Genomic DNA, 19,642 nt, shown 5'->3' on the forward strand with positions numbered 1-19,642 from the left:
AGAGAGAGACACACAGAGAGAGAGAGAGAGAGACACAGAGAGAGAGAGAGAGAGAGACACAGAGAGAGAGAGAGAGAGAGAGAGAGACACAGAGAGAGAGAGAGAGAGAGACACAGAGAGAGAGAGAGAGAGAGACACAGAGAGAGAGAGAGAGAGAGAGAGAGAGAGAGACACAGAGAGAGAGAGAGAGACACAGAGAGAGAGAGAGAGAGAGAGAGAGAGAGAGAGAGAGACACAGAGAGAGAGAGAGAGAGAGAGAGAGAGAGAGAGAGAGAGAGAGACACAGAGAGAGAGAGAGAGAGAGAGAGAGAGGAGAGAGACAGGAGAGAGAGAGAGAGAGAGAGAGAGACACAGAGAGAGAGAGAGAGAGAGAGAGAGAGAGAGAGCGCGTCAAATCCTTTGACAACGTGACATCCTATAGGCTGGGCGCTCGTGGAGCACCGCGCGTGAAAGAGAAAAAAAAAGTCAAATGATGACAACGTGACACTTTGGCACTCAGCTGCGCTCAGTGAGGGGGGGTGCTGTCTGTGTCCGGAGCGTCAATGGGGGTGTGTGGTAACCGTAGAGCGCCTCGCGGGACCTGACCTGCACCTCAACAGGTGTGTTTGGAAATTAGCCGGGGCTCGCGCACCTACTCCACTTCGCACCCATGAACTTTTCGGTCCTCCGCGCGCCGCTGCATCCCTTTCACGGACAATGACGACGACGCGCAGATGCAGGACCCTCCTGTCGGTTACCTTAAACTTCTTCGCCCTGTTTTTCTCAATTACCGCGTTTATAACGACTTACTGGTGCGTGGGGACCCAGAGAGTCCCCAAGCCGAAGTGCAGCAAGCTGCGGACACACCAGTGCATAGACTACGGAGTGAACGAGACAGACCCCAACAAAGTGGTGTACAGCTGGGAGACCGGGGGACGACAGGTTCCTGTTCCGGCAGTTCCACACCGGCATCTGGTTCTCATGCGAGGAAAACATCCACGATGAAAGTAAGAGGAGGTGTGTGTGTGTGTGTGTGTGTGTGTGTGTCTGCTGAGCTAGCTTTCCTTTATATCTCAGTTATATGTGACAGTCATATGATTTCACTGCTCATAATAAAGTGTGAAGTGCAATGATTTACGGTGTAAGTGACTGTTATTGGAGGACATGTGTGTCTCCTTCAGTGGACTGTCCAATGAAATCGTTTAGATGAGGAAATTATGAAAAAGAAGCCTTAATGTAGAAAAACGTGTCTCTTAATCATTTATTTTTGATACCACTGATTTGAAAATCTGTTCAAAAAACATGAATTAACTTCTGGCTATTATTAGTATTTTTTGGAATCTCTAAAAATGCATTTTTTCCTTTTCACTATCTTTTGTTTTGATTGTTACGGAAGAGATCATCATTGTCATCATCATCACAGTTTGTCCTCATCATCATCACCAGTGACTCAAACACAGACCCAAATAAACAAATGTTCACCTCTGAATATCTGCTTTTTAACACCCTGGTTTGTTGTAATGCAACACTCTGTTCAAGTGGAGATTAGTTGTTCTTGTCATGTTTTTCCATTTCGTGACAATTTCAGGATAATCGCCTTCCATTTATATCAGTCTACTTATCAAATTGCAGGGCTCTGGTCAAATTGCTTTATCTGTTTCTATCTGGCATGAAATGCAGAGCAAACGGCTGCAGCACACGAGAGCTTCAGTCTGAAGTAAAGGAAGGAGAGATTCAGTATTGTACTCGGACTGGGGTTTTAAGTGGGTGGCTGTGCAGCGCTTGATAGGGGCAGAATGTGATTGCTCCACAGCTTAAGCCAAAATGGAAGTGAAAAAAAACTGAATGATGTTTGCACGAGCTTCACTTCTTCACTCAGCGAAATGGAAAAGGAATTTGATTCCATCGGAGTACAGTCATTTAATAACAAGGGGCTCGAGGGTCATGAAAAGTTCAGGTCAAAGGTGTGATCAGGCGAGATAAGTCCTCTCTGGTTAGTTCACTGCAACTTGATCTGCAAACTCAGTGAAACAGCACTCTGACATGAGCGTATAACTGTTTTAATAATATATATTGTTAGGATGCCCAAGACTCTAAATAAACCACACTTTGAGATTATTCAAGAAGGAATTGCTAGCACATGTCTATCTCATCAAGTGGCTGTACGATGGAGGGGGCTGAGACAGCTTGAGTTAATAAGGATTATGTAACAGTGGCCTTGATGAGTTTTTCCTCAAAGCAGCTGTTGCCACCCTCCTTCTACCTGATTAAAGTGTTCCACTTACAACAAATCCAGCTCCGCTCGACAGATGACTGAGGGAAAACATCACATCTATGTTTCTGACACATCTGCCTCTTAGTCAACATTCTGTTTCTTCATTTTCATTCATTCAACTTATGAACTCTGAATTTGGTGTTTCTGTGTGGTCATCGGGTTGGAGGTCATGCTCAGTCTGAGAAGATCCAGTGAAACACACCTGGACAGAAATTGGAAATGAAAAACAGATTAGGACTGGGACTGAGGCCTGTATCAGTTCAGTACTAAGAGCATTTATTTATGCAGTTTTGTTTGTTTATCCTAAACCGGTGCCCTTTGACCTTGCCACTCGCAAACTCTTCCATGATCATGTTACTCATGTATTTCTGCAGTGCTCGATGCCCCTTTTCCACCAACATGGAACGGGTTCAGCGCACATCTACTTTTGAACCGTTCGGAGCATTTCGACCAGAAATAAATTTGTTCGGAACGCAATAAGTTGGTTCCCAGCTGGAACAAAAAAGTTGCAGATTTTCCTTGACCTTAAGAGTGAAGAAGAGCAGGCAACAATGGAGAAGTCAAGTGAGAAATCGTCAAAACCCAATTTGGTCATCTACAACTTCCGCTGTGCATCGCGGAATGCCCTCCGTTGATGATACATCCTTCCTACAATGGTGGGCTGGCTCACTACATAGCACCAAGGCTCCAAGATTCCTGAACTGACCCAGTTCAAGAACCAGAGCTAGTTTGGTGGGAAAAAGCTAATAGTGAATTCAGCATAAAGTATCGGCTAAAGATGCCACTGCTACCGTGCTGTCATGACAATACGTTGTTTTTCTGCTGTAGGCGAGAGATGCCGAAGCTTCATCGACTTGGCCCCGGCATCAGAGAAAGGTGAGTGTCCACTGCTCATCATCAGGAGGTCCAACCACCATCAAATGTTCTTCAGCAATCCCACCGAGGACACTCATGAGACAGTTACTACCTATTTAGTGGAGTTTAAAATTTACAAGACTTTTTCTCTCTTTTGCCCTACAGAGAGGGAACTCACAGTTAAATATTCACACGAAAAAACACGAAATGATTGATGCTGTTATTGCAAACCACTCTCTTAATGTAATTCTGTCAAATCCATTGTGCATGAGGCCTGGTTTGAAACATTAGTAAGAAGAGAGTAAATCTGTAAATCTGGTTTATTGGATTATCGTCACAGGCATCCTCACAGACATGGCTATAAGCAAAGAAGTGTAATGGCTTGCACACAATAAATGCATCATCTTTGTTAGATTTACTTCATAATCTTTAAGGTGATTATTTAGACGTTGACAGTAAAGTCTCCAAAGCAAGAACTGGAACTTCAGCCCTAACAGTTAAGTTACATATACATTTTCTAAATAATCGTATCTATTGTTGAAGGTAAGATATGGTAAATGGTCTTCACTTATACAGCACTTTTCAAACCTAACGGTTCCCAATGCGCTTTACAGTTAAGTCTCATTCACCCATTCACGCCCGAGCTGCTGTGCAAGGTGCTGGCCTCCATCCGGAGCAACTTAGGGTTCAGTGCTCAAGGACACTTCGACACGACAGGGGGAGTAAGTTTTATCCACTGAACTATGGAGGACAATTGTTACCATGTACTGTAAATACTCACATAGCATCATGTTTGGTCAGCTTCGACTTCCCAAATTCGACAAGCACTTAACTTTCATTTTGGGCATTTCCCTTCTACTATGAATCCATACTGGGGACACAGATGCAGCCATTTTCAGCTGTGTTGACACTGTCATTTGAGAAATGCTCACTTCCTGTCACTCTGTGAAGTGACTGAAGAGAAAGAAAGACGAGAGGCAGACTGTGATGGAGATGCAATTACACTCGGCTTGGTTCGTTGGAAAGCTGAATAAGATTTGGAGTAGACTGCTCTGGCATCAGTTGAAATTCAGCACCCTACCAGTTGGACATGATAACATCAGCCCCTATTAGCTTTGTGAGGAATCACTGAGATGATGGATGAGATCAACGTGGTGCTGTTGCTTGGTTATACATGTATGTTATTCACCTGTATTCTGTACTTGGGCTGACTATGGTGTTATTGTAATATACTGCAAGTTATATCACACCATGATTTAAAATGTTAAAATGTTAATATTTGATGTTATTGTAATCAAATGTGCCCATTTTGCAGGGATGCTGTGGCTGTCGCTGGTTTCTGAGATGTTGTACATTGTTCTGCTGGTGGTGGGCTTCAGCCTCATGTGTTTAGAGCTGGTCCACTCCAGCAACGTCATTGACGGACTCAAGCTCAATGCCTTCGCTGCTGTCTTCACTGTGCTCTCAGGTGGTCATATTTTATTTGTTATTAACTGAAGGTCTTTGAGTGTTTGAGTTTATTGCTTCTGATGCACTATAGTCAAGTCTTTGTTGTCTTTTTCTGTAACGATGAGGAATAAATACAAACTACATTTATTCAAATCTATGACGTGAGAGTGATAAATAACTGTATGAGTCATGTTGACAAGTCATAAGGTGAGGAAATGTATTTTTTCAGTGGCTGACATGATCCGATGGAATTACAGATGATATTTATTTTGCAGATCCTGTGCAAAAAAGAAAGCTCAGAACATTTCAGAAAGAACAAGCTTAAACTATTTGGATGAGATTGGCGTCACATTATGTCAGTGTGTTTACATGTATGCACATTTGTATGTACATGAAAAGGCTTTACTGTAACTCTATTTCTGAATGAAGGAGCCTTTGTGCATATTTTTTAGCCATATGTCATGCAGCCAGCTAACTAACCACATATTGTCTGTATTATTTCAGGTCTTCTTGGTATGGTGGCTCATGTGATGTACACACAGGTCTTCCAGGTCACTGTCAGCCTCGGCCCACCTGATTGGAGGCCCTACAACTGGGACTACGGCTGGTCCTTCTGGTATGAAGCCATAGTCACACGAAAATCATACTCAAAGACCATACTCATACTATTTTTGTTCACCGATATCATATGAAACACTGCTATATCAATAAAGTTAAGTCAGCTCACCCATTAGGTGAGCAGATAGGGGATTCCATTCTGCATGTCGCAGCCCCAAGTAGTCTGTTGTAGCTCTGCTCTCACCTCTCCCCAGCATCACTGTCTCTAATGAAAAAAGCCCAAAGCTCTCATGTTACGGCAGGATTAGGCTTTGGTGTCCAAAGCCCCGATACAGGCGTGATTGGAATTGCATAAGGGGATAATATTTCACTCCTTTACAATATGCACAGTATGCTGAAAATTCGTTTTAGAGGCTAAACAATTCATGACCTTTTGTGGGCATTAACCAACCTGCGTAACAGTACATGAGACGGTGATTTGAATGTGTGATCTCACATGTGGCCCGGCATGCTTGAGGGGAGCAGAAGGGCTTTAAAGTGATTGACACTAATCTCAGCAGACAAAAATGTTGAGGAAAAATGTCAAAATGCGATTTGGATCGTGTCCCTACACGGGTGCTCACCATTTTTCATCATAAAAGCCAACAAAGTGAATTCCTCTTTGTTCTGTTTTCCTATCAGCATGGCCTGGGCGTCCTTCACCTGCTGCATGGGCGCGTCAGTCACCACCCTCAACTCCTATACGAAGACCGTCATTGAGTTCAGGCACAAGCGCAAGACCTTCGAGCAAAGCATCCGGGAGGAGCACGCAAGGGAGGCTTTCGGATACTTCCGGGGACACTCCGTCCACTCCATCTCCAAATCTGTGGAGGTTTATTCCAGCCAGACCCCGAAAAGTATCAGAAAAACTCCCATACCTGCTGACTCTCTGGACCTGGGTGACATTGCAGCATCTTTGGGAGAAGAACAGTGCTGAGCGGGACTGGACAGCAGGTGGTGGCATTTCTCTCAGTGTGGCAACTTGATGGATGAAAACCCTGTTGTCCACATGTGGTCGGTGTTCAGTACGGGATGAACACAGGATTTCAGGCAAAATCATTAGCTCCATCTGATACATTTTAACACTGCCTTAAATGTGGGTGTGTTGTTGGCATTAGTCGTCACGGAGCTTCAAGTCACATAGGAGCTTCAAAGTGGACTAATCTCATGGATGAAGGTGTTTTCTCTGTGTAACCCACCACAATGTAGATTTAAAAGAAACTGTTAAGTACACCCATATAAATAGAGTGAGGGTCTCTCAGATGCTAATAGCCTTATTAAACATGTTTCAGTCAATCAATAAATCAATGCCAAGACAGAGTGACAATTTAACCTTTTTTTCATTCATGGTGAAATCAAGCTACAAATGATGTGCCTACATATATCAGACCTGCAAACTCGTCGCCTTTTAGCGACAAACACAATTTTTAGTGTCAACCAGGTCATTCACATGAACCGTGTGGATCTGAAGAGTTTTTAAAAATGAGTGAGTGAGAGAGAATGAATTATCTGTCTTTGCTATGAGATCGTCCTTCCCGCCAATCCAGGCTAGCCTCAACCGTATTGGATTGCCCAGTCAATAGTGCAGCATTTAATTTCGGTGGCATTTCTATGGGCCAATCGGAACTTTGACTTCTTCTGCTACGTGACGTCCGCTTGAAGACACCCTCTACCCTCTACCCTTTATTCTTGTTTGGACTTGACATGTTTGGAGGCTACAGTGCGGCTCTATATTTGCTCAGGCTGAAGTGAATAATCTGAGAATGACTGTCCATTCGAGAGTTTGCCGTGAGTCAAGTTTGAGTACCTGCAGCCTGAGCAGATAAAGTGCCGGTGTTACACCATATTCTGTGACCTAATTATGATTTTCAGCTACATTGCTACTGCAAATGTTTTTATCATACTTTATTGCATTTATACATGAAAACATGTTGACCAAATATTGTCAGCTGAGGTGTTGGAGCTCTACAGACAGACCTATGCACAAAAGTTTCTGCTATCATGGTTATTAGAATTTGTCACCCTCTCTATATCTAATATATGAATATTATAGGGTCACAATTTTTGGCTAACAGCTCTCAAAATTTGTGACCCTATCTAAATACTGTGGAGCATTTTTGGTAACACCTATCATAATAAAGTATAAAGTGATAAAGTATGATAAAACATTTAGGCATTTCCTATTTGGGTGTAACACCGGTAGCTACCTTCCTGATATGTAATGTTTGCTAAACTAGCTGGCATTAGCTAACTTCATAGCATTTCTCAACTCAGTTACCAGTGGTGGAAAGTAACTAAGTACATTTACATTATAAGTATTGTACGTACAAATTTTTTTAGATTTATGGGCATTTTTTTGCCTTTATTGGATAGTGACAGTGAAGAATGACAGGAAATGCAGGAGAGAGAGGGCGCAGTAAGGACTATATGCGGTATGCACTCTACCCGGTGAGCCGGGGCGCCCCCACTTATACTTTACTTTATACTTCTACTTTATCTGACAGCTTATCCCATGGCCCGTCTTGCCTGTTCTCAGATATTGTGATTAAAATAATTGAAATGCTCTAAAAGTTATTTGTTTATTAAGACGTTTATTAAAAATGTTGTTTTCTCGTTGTCTTCTAATCTCAAACACTCCAAAAGGCTCCATTTGCGTATTAAAATCACTAAAACTTTCTCCTGGACCCCCCTACCGGATTTTAGTTTCGGATCTTGTCACCTTCTCCACTACTCTACAGTTTGCAGGTCTGATATATAAATTGTGAATAAGTTGTGGGGTGTAAGTGTGCAGTATGCTTGTCCACAGAATGGTTGTGTATCGTTTTTCTTTTGGATCTTCACAGTCAGTTAATTTTATGGTCTCACGAAGCCCAAACGAGCATCTGTTTTCATTAAACTAGTGTGAGCCATATCAGGACAAACTGCAGAGAAACAGACCTTTGTAACACTGAAGTTCTTTTGAGCACTTATATTGGCACAATAGGGATGATCAACAGTCTATAGTATAACTCATTTCCAGTGAAGCATGTCATTTTCATTTGATGTTTCTACTTTGGAGGACAATAAATATGCTGTGAAAATGTCCCTGTTCAGACGAATATGCTGGATATTAAATCCCTCTCCACTCAAAACTGTGTTTTGGTTATTGTTTAGTCCAAGGGCATCATTTCCACTGTTCCCCAAACTTTTCAGAATCAGATTTTGTAAATATGCATATGCTTATCATTAAGTATAAGGCCTCTATTAATGAAAATCAAATGCAATTTTAATTTGCATTAGTGTATAAATATTACAGCAATGAACATATCAGTTCTCATACTTCACTTTTTACTTGATTTGGATGTGCAGTTTTGGGGGGAAAGTTTCTCTGTGCTCAACTTTTGAGTGTAGGGCATCCACAGGATTTTGTGACATCATAACTAGTTTGGAAGCCTATAATTTAACAACTTTCACAGTTGTGATGTGGACACATGAAACCTCCAGTGCACATACTCTGAGGACTTTTCAGTGAAGTAGGAGACACGTTATATCCAGCAGTTCAACTTTAGAAACCATTTTGGAGGATTTTCAATCAGGGGAAAATGAGTAGATGTAAATTTAATATTTTTTAACAAGATGACTTTTTTTTAACGGGAAAACCCTATATCAGAGAGAAATTATTATTCAAAGCCGAGTTTTTTTTCTTTTTCTTTTTTTTCTTATATCTGGAGGGAATGTTTAATATGACAGATGAACCTCTGGCTAAGTACAAAGTTTGAGAAGACAGTCATTGTGTGATAAAACCTAAAACTCAATGCCTAATCTGTGGCATTGTATAAATGATCCCTACAGAGGGCAGTGTTGTCTTAACAGACAATGTTTGCATCTTTGCTTGCTGACACTTTAGACAGGTTTCAAACTGTTTTTTTAAAAGTTTGATGTAATGCCAGGGACAATGATGCATTTACTTGTTACTGTCTTTTATTTGTATCTGGTATTAATCTACAATTCACAGTGAATATATACAGCAACAACTGGCGTTTATGATACAGAAATTACATTAGAAATGGCACAAGATCAAGCCTAGCATATATACATTACAGTGCTTATTTATCTTACAAGGCTTAGTGTTAAAATATATTCATAAAGAGGTGGACCTGCACTCTCTCCTAACCCTGCTACAATCTTAGGACTTTTGCATGTGCAGCAGCACTGAGTGTATTGCAATTCTGGAGACATCACCCCATTTCTGGACTTATAACTGATGCTAATTCATCTATGGGTAACAAGCGTGATTGCAGTCATCTTAAAGAAATCCCTTCTGTTGTTCTTTTCCATTCTGTTCCTCTCCCCACGGTAAGCTAAAGTCAGAGCCCTTTGTTCAGTAACCGTCATCATACTCATTCTGGGCCTGCTGCCGGGCCAACATGGCCTGTATGAGAGCGCTGGAGCCTGCAGGAGCTGGGTTTTGTGGAGGAGCAGGGACCCTGTGGATCCTGTCCTCTTCCTCTGCTCTTTGTCTGGCTTGCATGACTTGCATCATAACACTTGACGGCAGGCCATCTGTATCCTCTGCTCTTTGTCTGGCCTGTGTGACAGCGCTGGATGCGCTGTTGGCAGGATTTTCAGAAAAACCTGCTGTACTGTAGTATTCATCCCTGTCTGGAACCTGGGCCCTCTGTCTGGCTTGCATGGCCTGTGTGAGGGCGCTGGAGGATGACGGGTGTTTATTAGGCATCTGGCACAAATCTTCATCCTGGTCGTCAGCTCTCTGACGGGCCAACATGGCCTGAACCAGAGCGCTGGAGGTGGAGATGTCGGAGGGAACGGGCACTCCACTGCGTCTCTCCTCCTCCTCCTCGAGCCGCTGCCGAGCGAGTAAAGCCTGAACCATGGCGTTTGAGTTGGAGTGACCGCCCGAAGAGTGCTCATCTGAACGCCGTTTGGTGTGCTGAAGGAGAAGAAAAGATGCAGCGAGGTTGATAACAAATCTCAGGATGACAGGTGATTAGCCGGCATGAAAGAATTTTCACAACAAACCTCTTTTGCATTCTTCTGTTTGGATTTTTTATTAGGCTGAGATTTCTGGAGGTTCTGGAGCTTGTCTAGCAAGAAGGACTTGTCTTTCCCTTCCTAGTGAAAGAAAACGACAGAGAAAACAGAGAGAGAAGGAAAAGAAAAAACAGACATGACTGAAAAATGAATTTCGAATGCAGCCAAAGGGACAAACAGACATACCAAATGGGTACCAAATAAAGTCAAAAATATACAAAAGGACAGTTTTTAAAAACACACTTACATTAACAATCTGTTGTCTCAGTTGACCAATAAGCTGCTTGCGGCCCTGAGTGACTTGCCAGAAGATGTATATAATGACTCTGAGTAAAAAAACATGATAATATACATGACATAATATTGTAGACACAATGTACATAATGACACAAAATCTTACATGAATACACACACAACCACATGCTGTTTTCACCCTTGTTCCAGTCTGTATCAGTCTTTGTTTTGATAGTCAAATAAATGTCATTAAAGGCACTACAACATTGACTGCTTGGTATGATGTTGTTGTTATGTTGCTGAATTGAGCACCATGGTTACCTTACATGACTGATTAACTGATGATTAACTGATGATGTAATGTCCCAACAAACCTTATAATCAATTGACTCATTGGCTTAGTTAATTAGTTTATTAGTAAGATTTCTTAAATACGCAATAAATAAATAATCTTCAGAATTACTTTTCCTTCCAATCAACACAAAACATTTTGCACAATTCATACATGGCTCCTATTCTATCACTATGTATAACATCATTACAGCCTGTACATATATTTGAGAAACTAAATATCTGATTTATATAATATATAATTTCAACATACGTTAGCTGGCACTGTTGGCCTGTTAGCCGGTCCACTACTTTGGTCCAGACTGAAATATCTCAACATCTGTCAGATGGATTGTTATGACATTTTGCGCAGAGATTCATGGTCCCCAGAAGATGAATCCTAATGGCTTTGGTGATGCATTGACTTTTCCTTAAGTGCTACCAAAATTGTAACGTGTCCATTACTTTAATTACTCTAACTCAAATCGGCCTCAGCTAGTGCAAAGCCTAGAATGAATGTGTTTCACAAAAACTGATTCACAGCTGGACTTTATCTACACAATACGTGTAGCACACACACAACATAGCACCTGCACTATGCACTTACATGATGATGAGTGTGACAAGAAAGTAGAAGATTTCACTTCTGATGACATTTTGGTAGATCCAGATGGCCCATTGAGAACCAGGGATCTTCTCCAGATCATCCATCCAGACTTCCACCACACTGAAGGTATTGTTGAGTCCCCGAAAAGGACCACACTGCTCTGAGGGACTCAGTCTACAGAGCAGGACAATGTGGACAAAACAAGACTGAGGTTTGGTTTGGGTAAAGAATGCAGCATGTGCCCAAGACTGGTGGGGTTTTGTTATAATTTTGTTCAGAAGGTTATGATCTTGTACAATGATTTTCTTTGACTCCAGGCTGTTAATGTGACATAAATTCATAATGGCCAAAACAGGTCATGTCCTCGTACCTCCAGGCAGTGTATGCAACCACGGACAGGGCTCCCACAAAGAAAGGGAAGAAGAGGAGGGCAATGAAGATGGTTTGCATTTGAGCAGCTCTGCCTGACCGCCGTGGAGGCTGGCAGTTCTGGGTCAGGCTGACCTGGGGAAATATTTTACAAGTTTACAAAACCATGAGCTCATTTCAGCCTAACATGAAGGTGTCATCAGAGCTTTGAATAGCATTGCTTCAAAGATCATTCAGCAGGTTCATGAAACATTCAACAACACCAGATCCAGCCTGGGTCAAATTACCAATTGTCATTTACTCTTCTGGGATTGATTGACCTTGCCTAGTTCAGTGCAACAAAAGGTTTACTCCATAAATCCAAAACCCTGCCTGTCTTTTCCATAACACAAAACAAAGCATGCGGTCAATGTGATGAAAGGATTTCAATTAATTATTAAACCAGGTGCACAACCAGAGTAACGTGAGCCTAAAACAGTATATGGAGCAGCGATGGCAGCGATGGCATTGTGTCTGCCTATGGCAGTGTGTCATCATGGCAGTTCAGTTTATAATCACCAAGGCCTCTAAACCTTATGAACCTGCGTTTACCTTCTTTAAGTAAAACAAGATGAAAAACTTGAGAATCTGGATGGCAGGCAGCAGAGGAGAGAAGTAGATTCCAATCCTGTGGAGAGAAAATAGAGGTTAAACTACCTTTTCATAGTAAATTAGCACTGAGGCCAGGAGAGAAAACACAAGCCCTGATTTAAATTCCATTGAGTTGATAGATCCTGTAGTAAGTGTTGAATGCATTGTTCTTACCAGGCCAGGGTCTGTGCGTAGATGAGTTCGAGGACATTTCTGGCAATGTCAAACTCTGGAACCCCCAGACGTGGTAGTAATCTCGTCCCAATCACACTGTTATAGAGAAATTATGATGAGATTAACTTTCCCCATCTCTATGATTTTGAAACAAATAAACAAACTGAAAATGTGTAACTCACTTGCTAAGAAACTCTCCAAAGAAGGATCCCAACATCAGAAAAAGGAAATCAACAATGACCAGACGGTACAAATCCTGTCCCACCACGGACTCCCAACACTGAGAACACATTAAGTTGATGAATAGCTGTCAATGTCTATCGATGAAACTAATAGTGGTGTGTTTAAAGATGGCACTTAAAGGTTCATCCTTGTCAAATTTACCGAAAACTTCTTAGCCACCACATTCATCCAGTAATAACACAAGACAGCCAAAATGGACATCTTGAGCAACACATTTCTGTATGTGGGAAAAGAGAAAAAAAGATTTCAAGCATTAACAATGTTCAAAGCAATAGTAGGACATTTTGGCAAATACCCGAATTTGCTTTCTTGCCACAAGATCGAAACTGCTCTCATGTTTGTACGCTAAATATGAAGCTGGAGACAGCAGCTGGTTAGCTTAGCTAGCATAAAGACTAGAAACAACAGGGGAAAACAGCTAGCCTGAAGCTAACAAAGTCCTCCTACTGTACAAGCACCTCTTAATCTCCCTCATTAACATTTTAAATGTGGTTTGTTAAATCTGTACAAAAAAATTGTAAAATGAATAAATAAATAAAAGAGTGTATAAAAAGGTGTAAAAACAACCATTTTCAATCAATTATTGAACCAGGTGCACAAATAGAGTAACGTGAGCCTAAAACAGTATATGGAGCAGCTCGGGCAGCGATGGCATTGTGTCTGCCTATGGCAGCGTGTCATCATGGCAGTTCAGTTTACAATCACCAAGGCCTCTAAACCTTATGAACCTGCATTTACCTTCTTTAAGTAAAAAAAGATGAAAAATTTGAGAATCTGGATGGCAGGCAGCAGAGGAGAGAAGTAGATTCCAATCCTGCGGAAACAGGATCTGCTGATTGGTATCAATCTACACATTTAACTCCCGGCAAGAAAGTGAAAGAAAGTGTATTTGCCAAACTGTACTATTCTATTCAAATATTCCTTAAAAAAGAAAAACATATTCCTTGATCTTATGTCCTTTAATTCATGTACTTTATGCTCTTTCCTGAATAGAAACTGGAGTTCCTGCAATCTAACCTGACTACCAGAGCGTAGATCTGTTTGCGCTGGCTGGAGTACGGCTCAAACTTGTTGAAAAGGGAGTAGAAGAGCGGCACAACCAGGTTCATCAGAGACACCACAAAGGGAACCAGGAGAGTCTCTGCCTCCCGAAGCAGAGACCAGTTGGCAGCATCAGTTACCCGCTATGAAGATAACAGATGGAGGTCAGATCAAGGTAGCACTAGATGACGAGACACTGTGTGCAATGAAATGAACCAAAGCCTGCCCTGCCGGTAAATAACTTGACACATTACTGTCAGTAAGTTGTAAGCTTATAACATGCTGATGTGGATTTTAAAGACCAAATGCTTTAACGTGTTTCTCTACACATGCATACAAAGGGATCTGCTACGGTGCAGACGAGGACATTTTTCTCTTAGTATCGGTTTTAATGGGACAACAAGAATGACAGAATTTTCCAGAAGGAAAAGAAACCTTTTTTTCTGTTCTCTGTAGTCTATAGCCAACAAAAACAATTATTCCAATTCAACATTGAGACTAATTATCTCAATCTTGACTTGTGTACCTGCTGTTGATATTGGCAGAGATAATAGATGCTGGCTCCACAGCCAACAGCCAAGCTGGTGGAGAGGAGCCAGGAACCCAGGTAAACCCCAAAGTGCTTCAGTTTTTCAGAGAGGGTTAGCAGGTCCCCCTGGGCCTTCTCTGACAAAGACTCCTGAAGAAGTGGCAAGAGGACAAACATGGTGATTAAAAATAATGAGACGTGTGATGTGTCCTTAAACAGGAATTAACCTCTGAAAGCTAATTATGGAAATGTCCTTTGCAGCTAGAGCTGATTTCTAAAATGTAGCTACAAAGCTTAGAAAAATATGAATTAGTGTGTCCTGTATACGTCATTCAGAGTTTCAGATATATTTCATGACATGTAGGTGAAATTATTCTATAATAAAACACCTCTCTTTTTCCTGACTTGGTGTCTTTATTGACAAAAGTAGGTTTGTAACACAGTAATAGTCACCTTGAGTTGGACACGTAGATTGTTCTTGCGCTGTCTCACTGCTCTCTCATTGGTGATACTAAAATCCCAGCTGGACAGAAGCTGCCACGCACTGTTTGAAGCTGGGTCTGCAAGTACGTAGTTTTTCTTGAACGAGCTGGCCATGCTGCATGAGGATAGAGACATACTTTTTTTTGTATTCAAACTGCTGTTAACGTGAAAGAAAATGATGCGAGTAAATGTGCAATAAAGCAAAATTTTGTGATCTACATCAAACGCAATTAGCACTGTTCCATAATTATACAGACAACTGGACTGACCTGAAGATAAGTGCAATTCCACACAGAACCATGTAGACTGCAATGGTGAAGAAATAGGCCAACTGCATGTTGTAGTCTACCAGACCCGCCAGGGTTTCATTGCTGTAGCCACCGTAGTACATGACAGTGTAGTTAAAGTAACCCTGGAGAAACCAAAACACATTTCTGACATGACATTGACATATCACCTAGTTGTGGTAAACATGTTAGCAAACAGTTGCCTATTTACACATCTAGCAGACACGGAGCAACATTAACATTCATTTGGAGTTGCTCTGGCCACCTAACAACAACATTCACGCTCCTTTTAGCTCTGTTTTTGGTCTCCACCAACTACTGAGGGAAATATCTGACCCTTTAGCTGCTAAATGCTTCACTATGTTCATGTACTTTGAAATTATTCCAATGAGTGCGGTGAGAGGGCAGTATCATTACAATTCACTGTGATTGCAACATATATGATTACATGTGACAAATAAACTTGGTTGATTGATGAGAGTGAACTAAAACAGTTAAGCTGCAGGCCATAAAACCAAAATAATAGTTTTTGGGGAACAGCAGAGTTGCTTTGTGGGCTTGTCACTATGAGTGACCCCTTTCAAATCATACATAGTCATTTAATCCACTGTTTATATGAAGATATTGTGGCTTTACAAGGTAAAGGTATGTGGTGTGATAAGAGTCTCCACTTACAGCTCCAGTCAGTATCTCCAGTCCTCTGAAGCTCACGTTGGGAGGTATGTTGGGTGAGGGGTCGTAAACAAGCAGCGGGATGGTGATAAAGCCGAAGTTGACCAGGAAGGAGAAAATGTTGAACATGATCAGCCACTTGAGGAACACGAAATATGAGAGGACGCTGGTGCCAAACTTGCCGCCTATCTCTTTCATGATGCCTTGCCACAGCTCCAGGGTCTGCCTGGCTGACCGCATACTGTAGCCGCACCTGCGGAAAGACTGAGAGAACAGCTTGTGACATGTACAGCATACAAGCATAGGTTATGAATCAGATGGCTATACTCAAAGTGAGTTGTCTAAGTATGGAGTTGCCGCATATTCTTTTATGATTGATGAAACACTCACCAGTGACACATTCTCAGAGCAATCTGCAAAACACGTGAACTGGTGAGACTGCTTAGAAGACTTGAATGCCAGAACTTGGCTCCTGTAGAGGTAGAACGTAATTTGGAGTGATAATGACAAATCTATATCTCCTGATGAATTAGAATCTGACACACAGGTGCTACAGTCTGCAGAAAAACCTTTGGACTACCTTTCATTCTAATAGTTTCTTGTGTAATGTACCCTGAAGCAATGGGACAGGGTGTGTGTGTGTATGTGTGTGTGTGTGTGTGTGTTTGCTCACATATATGCAACTTTTCCCCCAGTGATCTATATTGCAACACCACTAAGCCACAATACCACCTTGTCTTTGCATACAGAATCCTTGTGTTATAGTTCTCAGCAGGGTGCAATGGTTAACTCAGTGCCTAGAACCGACACTGACAAGGAAGCCTATCACCTTGACTTGTCAGTCAAAACCCACCTGATATGTTTCTTCTCTTCAAAGCTCATTGGACGGTTCCGAATGGCCCTAATTCGGTCCCGTGCTGACAGGGCAACGAGCTCCTTCACCAGATTCTGTTCCTCTGTCACACACAGGATGACATGATAAGCCTTCCCTGTTATCTGTACACAGACTACCATCCTGAATGCAGATCAGCTGTCGCACACCACGTCGCACATGATCACAGGAACAATCCGACACCATGTCACAGGCTCCTACCATTCTCCATCTCGTTCCTGATGGCATTCTCTGTGAAAGCTAGATGGGCAGCATCGGCGTTCGGAAACATGCTCATCCTTCTCATTGTAATCCCCCTCCATCTCATTGTCATGTTACCTGGATCAACAAACAAGGAGAGAAGAATGGGTTTTGCTGTTCGGCTGTGATTGTCACGGATTTTCCTGTGAGCTTGATATTTAAAGGTAAACACACGGAGCAGATGGGAAATACAGGAGCAGGGTGACAGTCATCAAGGTTGGCATTTTTGAATGTAACAGCCGTAGCTGCTCACACATTTAAACATTTACTCTCCCATCACAGCTTGACTGAAATTTACTATCTTCTCTTTATATATTTTTTCCTGATTAACTACTGCATGTAGCCTTTTGAGATGTGTGTATTACCTACTGTAAATACACTGATTGAAGGTACAGCTGATAGCAGTGCAAAATACAGTATGAGCTGATATGGTTGCTATCATACAGCTATTCTTACATTATCTTTGCTCCTGATTAAACCTATGAGACTGTAGCTTTGCCAACCGTGATACTACAGTGACTGTTATTCACAGGTCGCATGGTGATGCTTAAGTTGTATTATAGCAAGAGTCTACAGCCATGCTGGCAGCTCTGTGAGTCTGTACTTAGACACAGCGATGCCTTGAGCTAAAGTCAGCATGTTTTCATGTCGAAAACACAAGTTGAAAGCTAAAGATACAGCCAGTAATTGTACGAGGATTTTGATACAGTACAGCACGAAGGACACAGTCCAGCTACAAATGCCTGACAACAATAAATGTCCGCTCAGATTTATTTTTCCCTTTTGCAGACACATGTCCACACAACCTTCAGATTATGTCCTTTGGATTAAGATAACATTTTCCAAACAATCCCCTTCCCCTGTTTTATTTTCTTTGCCAACTTCCTTGTCAGTTGTTGTTGTGTGCAGTCTCTGTTAATATTTATCCAGTTGGGTTTTGATTGATAATAAAAGTCAACAGGTCAACATGAATGTCACTTTTATTTTAAATGATCCATGTCCTGTAAAGCACTTAGCAACTCAGCGAGTGTGTGTTTAGAGATTCCATAGCAACAGTGTGAGAACTTACAGTAACTGTGAAAATAAAGTCATGTATTGAGTAAGATTAGTTTAACCATTACCTAACGTTGAAGAAGGAAGTCGAATAGAAGATGATCGATCATACTGAGAGTCAGCGGGGATTTGGAACGTGCTGTGATCTGAATAAAACAAGTGAGCAGGAGATGGAGTAGAAGTGTCAACAGGAGTGTCACTTAGCAACACATAGAGGCACACAAAAAAACCCTGTAGTCTAACAAGTAGTCCACATCAAATAACGTTGCTTCTTTCTATGACACAATGCAGTATAGACATCATAATTTAAACGCAGACTTAATCTTGTTCCATAGTCCAATAAACTTAGCTCGGCCACTCAGTGCTGGTCCACTCACTGAGGTCATGCTGCCATGAAGGACTCCGGGGGCGCGTTGAGATGAGGCCCATGGGGATGCTTTCTCTCCCCCTCCAGCTCTCCTCCTGCCAGCCCCCCCAGGGCACTCTGCCCACGCCATCATCACCGCTGGTCTGACCATTTGCGGGGTAATTCGCATCTGCCCCCTCACCCTGCCAGGACGGGTCTTCCCTGGCGTAGGGGTTAGTGTGGTGGGTTTTGCTGGAAGGCCTAGAGACCACACGGAACAAATGAAGTGTAAGGTGGAAGATAAACGGCTTATCATTGAGGTCATATAGTTTGTGTGTTATGATACCTGAGAACACTGGAGTTATCAATTCAAGAGAGGAACTGGAATTTCAAGTCATGTTTACAATGTGGTCATTATCTGTAATTAAATAAGTGTCACAGACATGGCTATGGAGGTAGGTGGGTAATAATAAGGTTATAATATCCTACAAGGAAGTGCAGGATTGAGTTTCTGAGTAAACTTCAGAGACCAGTGGACAAATAGATTTGTCACTGAAGTTTACTGTTCATTCCTCGAAACTTTCAGAGTCTTTAAAGACCTTAAAGTTCTTTCCCCAAAGAAGAAAAACAAATTGAATCACTCTTACAGCCTGGGGTGTAGCCAGGAAGAATACCACATCCTCACAGCTGCCTGTTCCTCGAGGACATCCTGTTCATTCTTTCACGGTGCAGTATATGCCCTCAGATTACACACAGCACTCACTCAAACACATTCCTTGAAAAACTGAAATAAGGGAAGCAGGTTTTTCTTTGAATAAATGATCCTCGGATGCACATCTGAAGACAAAACCACATTTTATGTCATCATATTACCACAAACCTTCTATCAATTTCCAGAGTCTCGCTGTCATGGTAGGCAGGGTTGAAGAATGCTCCGTTGCTGTAACTTGTCATGAGATCCTTCAAATTGATCCTTTCGCTCTTCTTTGAAAACGACGACGGTCCTTCAGCTCACTCTGTCACAGCCTCTCCTCAATATGTTGATGTTTGTATAGTCCAGAAGCACACTGTTAAAAAGACATAGATGACTATAATAATGCGTCTTTAAGTTATCATGAGAAAGATGAGAGCATATGCCTTCTTAACATGTTGTATTTAGGTTTCAGTTGCCAGCTGTGGCTTAAACAAGTAGCACGTTGAGGCCAAGTGCCTTTCTGTGCTCAAACTGACAGCTACATTGTCAGGGGGGAAGCTCGTGTAATGTAATCTCTTAGTCCCATCCTCATCTGTTCATCATTAATTCACACAGTAGGTTTGGTTTCCACC

The 19,642-nt window shown here is 41.9% G+C and overlaps 2 protein-coding genes across 2 annotated transcripts; one reads left to right on the plus strand and one right to left on the minus strand.

The window, feature by feature from the left end:
• Nucleotides 1-696: 696 nt before the first annotated feature.
• On the plus strand, nucleotides 697-6,092 carry LOC139296899 (germ cell-specific gene 1-like protein). Its single transcript, XM_070919465.1, is given in 6 exon segments — nucleotides 697-909; nucleotides 911-986; nucleotides 3,083-3,130; nucleotides 4,425-4,577; nucleotides 5,063-5,174; nucleotides 5,798-6,092. Coding segments are annotated over 6 exon segments (897 nt in total).
• A 3,423-nt stretch (nucleotides 6,093-9,515) lies between these two features.
• On the minus strand, nucleotides 9,516-19,270 carry tmc5 (transmembrane channel like 5). Its single transcript, XM_070922173.1, has 20 exons — nucleotides 19,197-19,270; nucleotides 18,348-18,577; nucleotides 18,039-18,116; nucleotides 16,879-16,995; nucleotides 16,639-16,741; nucleotides 16,176-16,257; nucleotides 15,789-16,049; nucleotides 15,096-15,238; nucleotides 14,797-14,941; nucleotides 14,341-14,493; nucleotides 13,791-13,957; nucleotides 12,915-12,990; nucleotides 12,713-12,810; nucleotides 12,531-12,626; nucleotides 12,318-12,393; nucleotides 11,728-11,861; nucleotides 11,358-11,531; nucleotides 10,434-10,512; nucleotides 10,175-10,267; nucleotides 9,516-10,085 (listed from the first exon to the last, which is right to left on the minus strand). The coding sequence occupies exons 1-20, from the start codon at nucleotides 19,268-19,270 to the stop codon at nucleotides 9,516-9,518; spliced, it is 2,949 nt and encodes a 982-aa protein (XP_070778274.1).
• Nucleotides 19,271-19,642: the final 372 nt, after the last annotated feature.

Source organism: Enoplosus armatus, chromosome 2 (genome assembly GCF_043641665.1).
Source record: "Enoplosus armatus isolate fEnoArm2 chromosome 2, fEnoArm2.hap1, whole genome shotgun sequence".
Classification (NCBI taxonomy): domain Eukaryota; kingdom Metazoa; phylum Chordata; class Actinopteri; order Centrarchiformes; family Enoplosidae; genus Enoplosus; species Enoplosus armatus.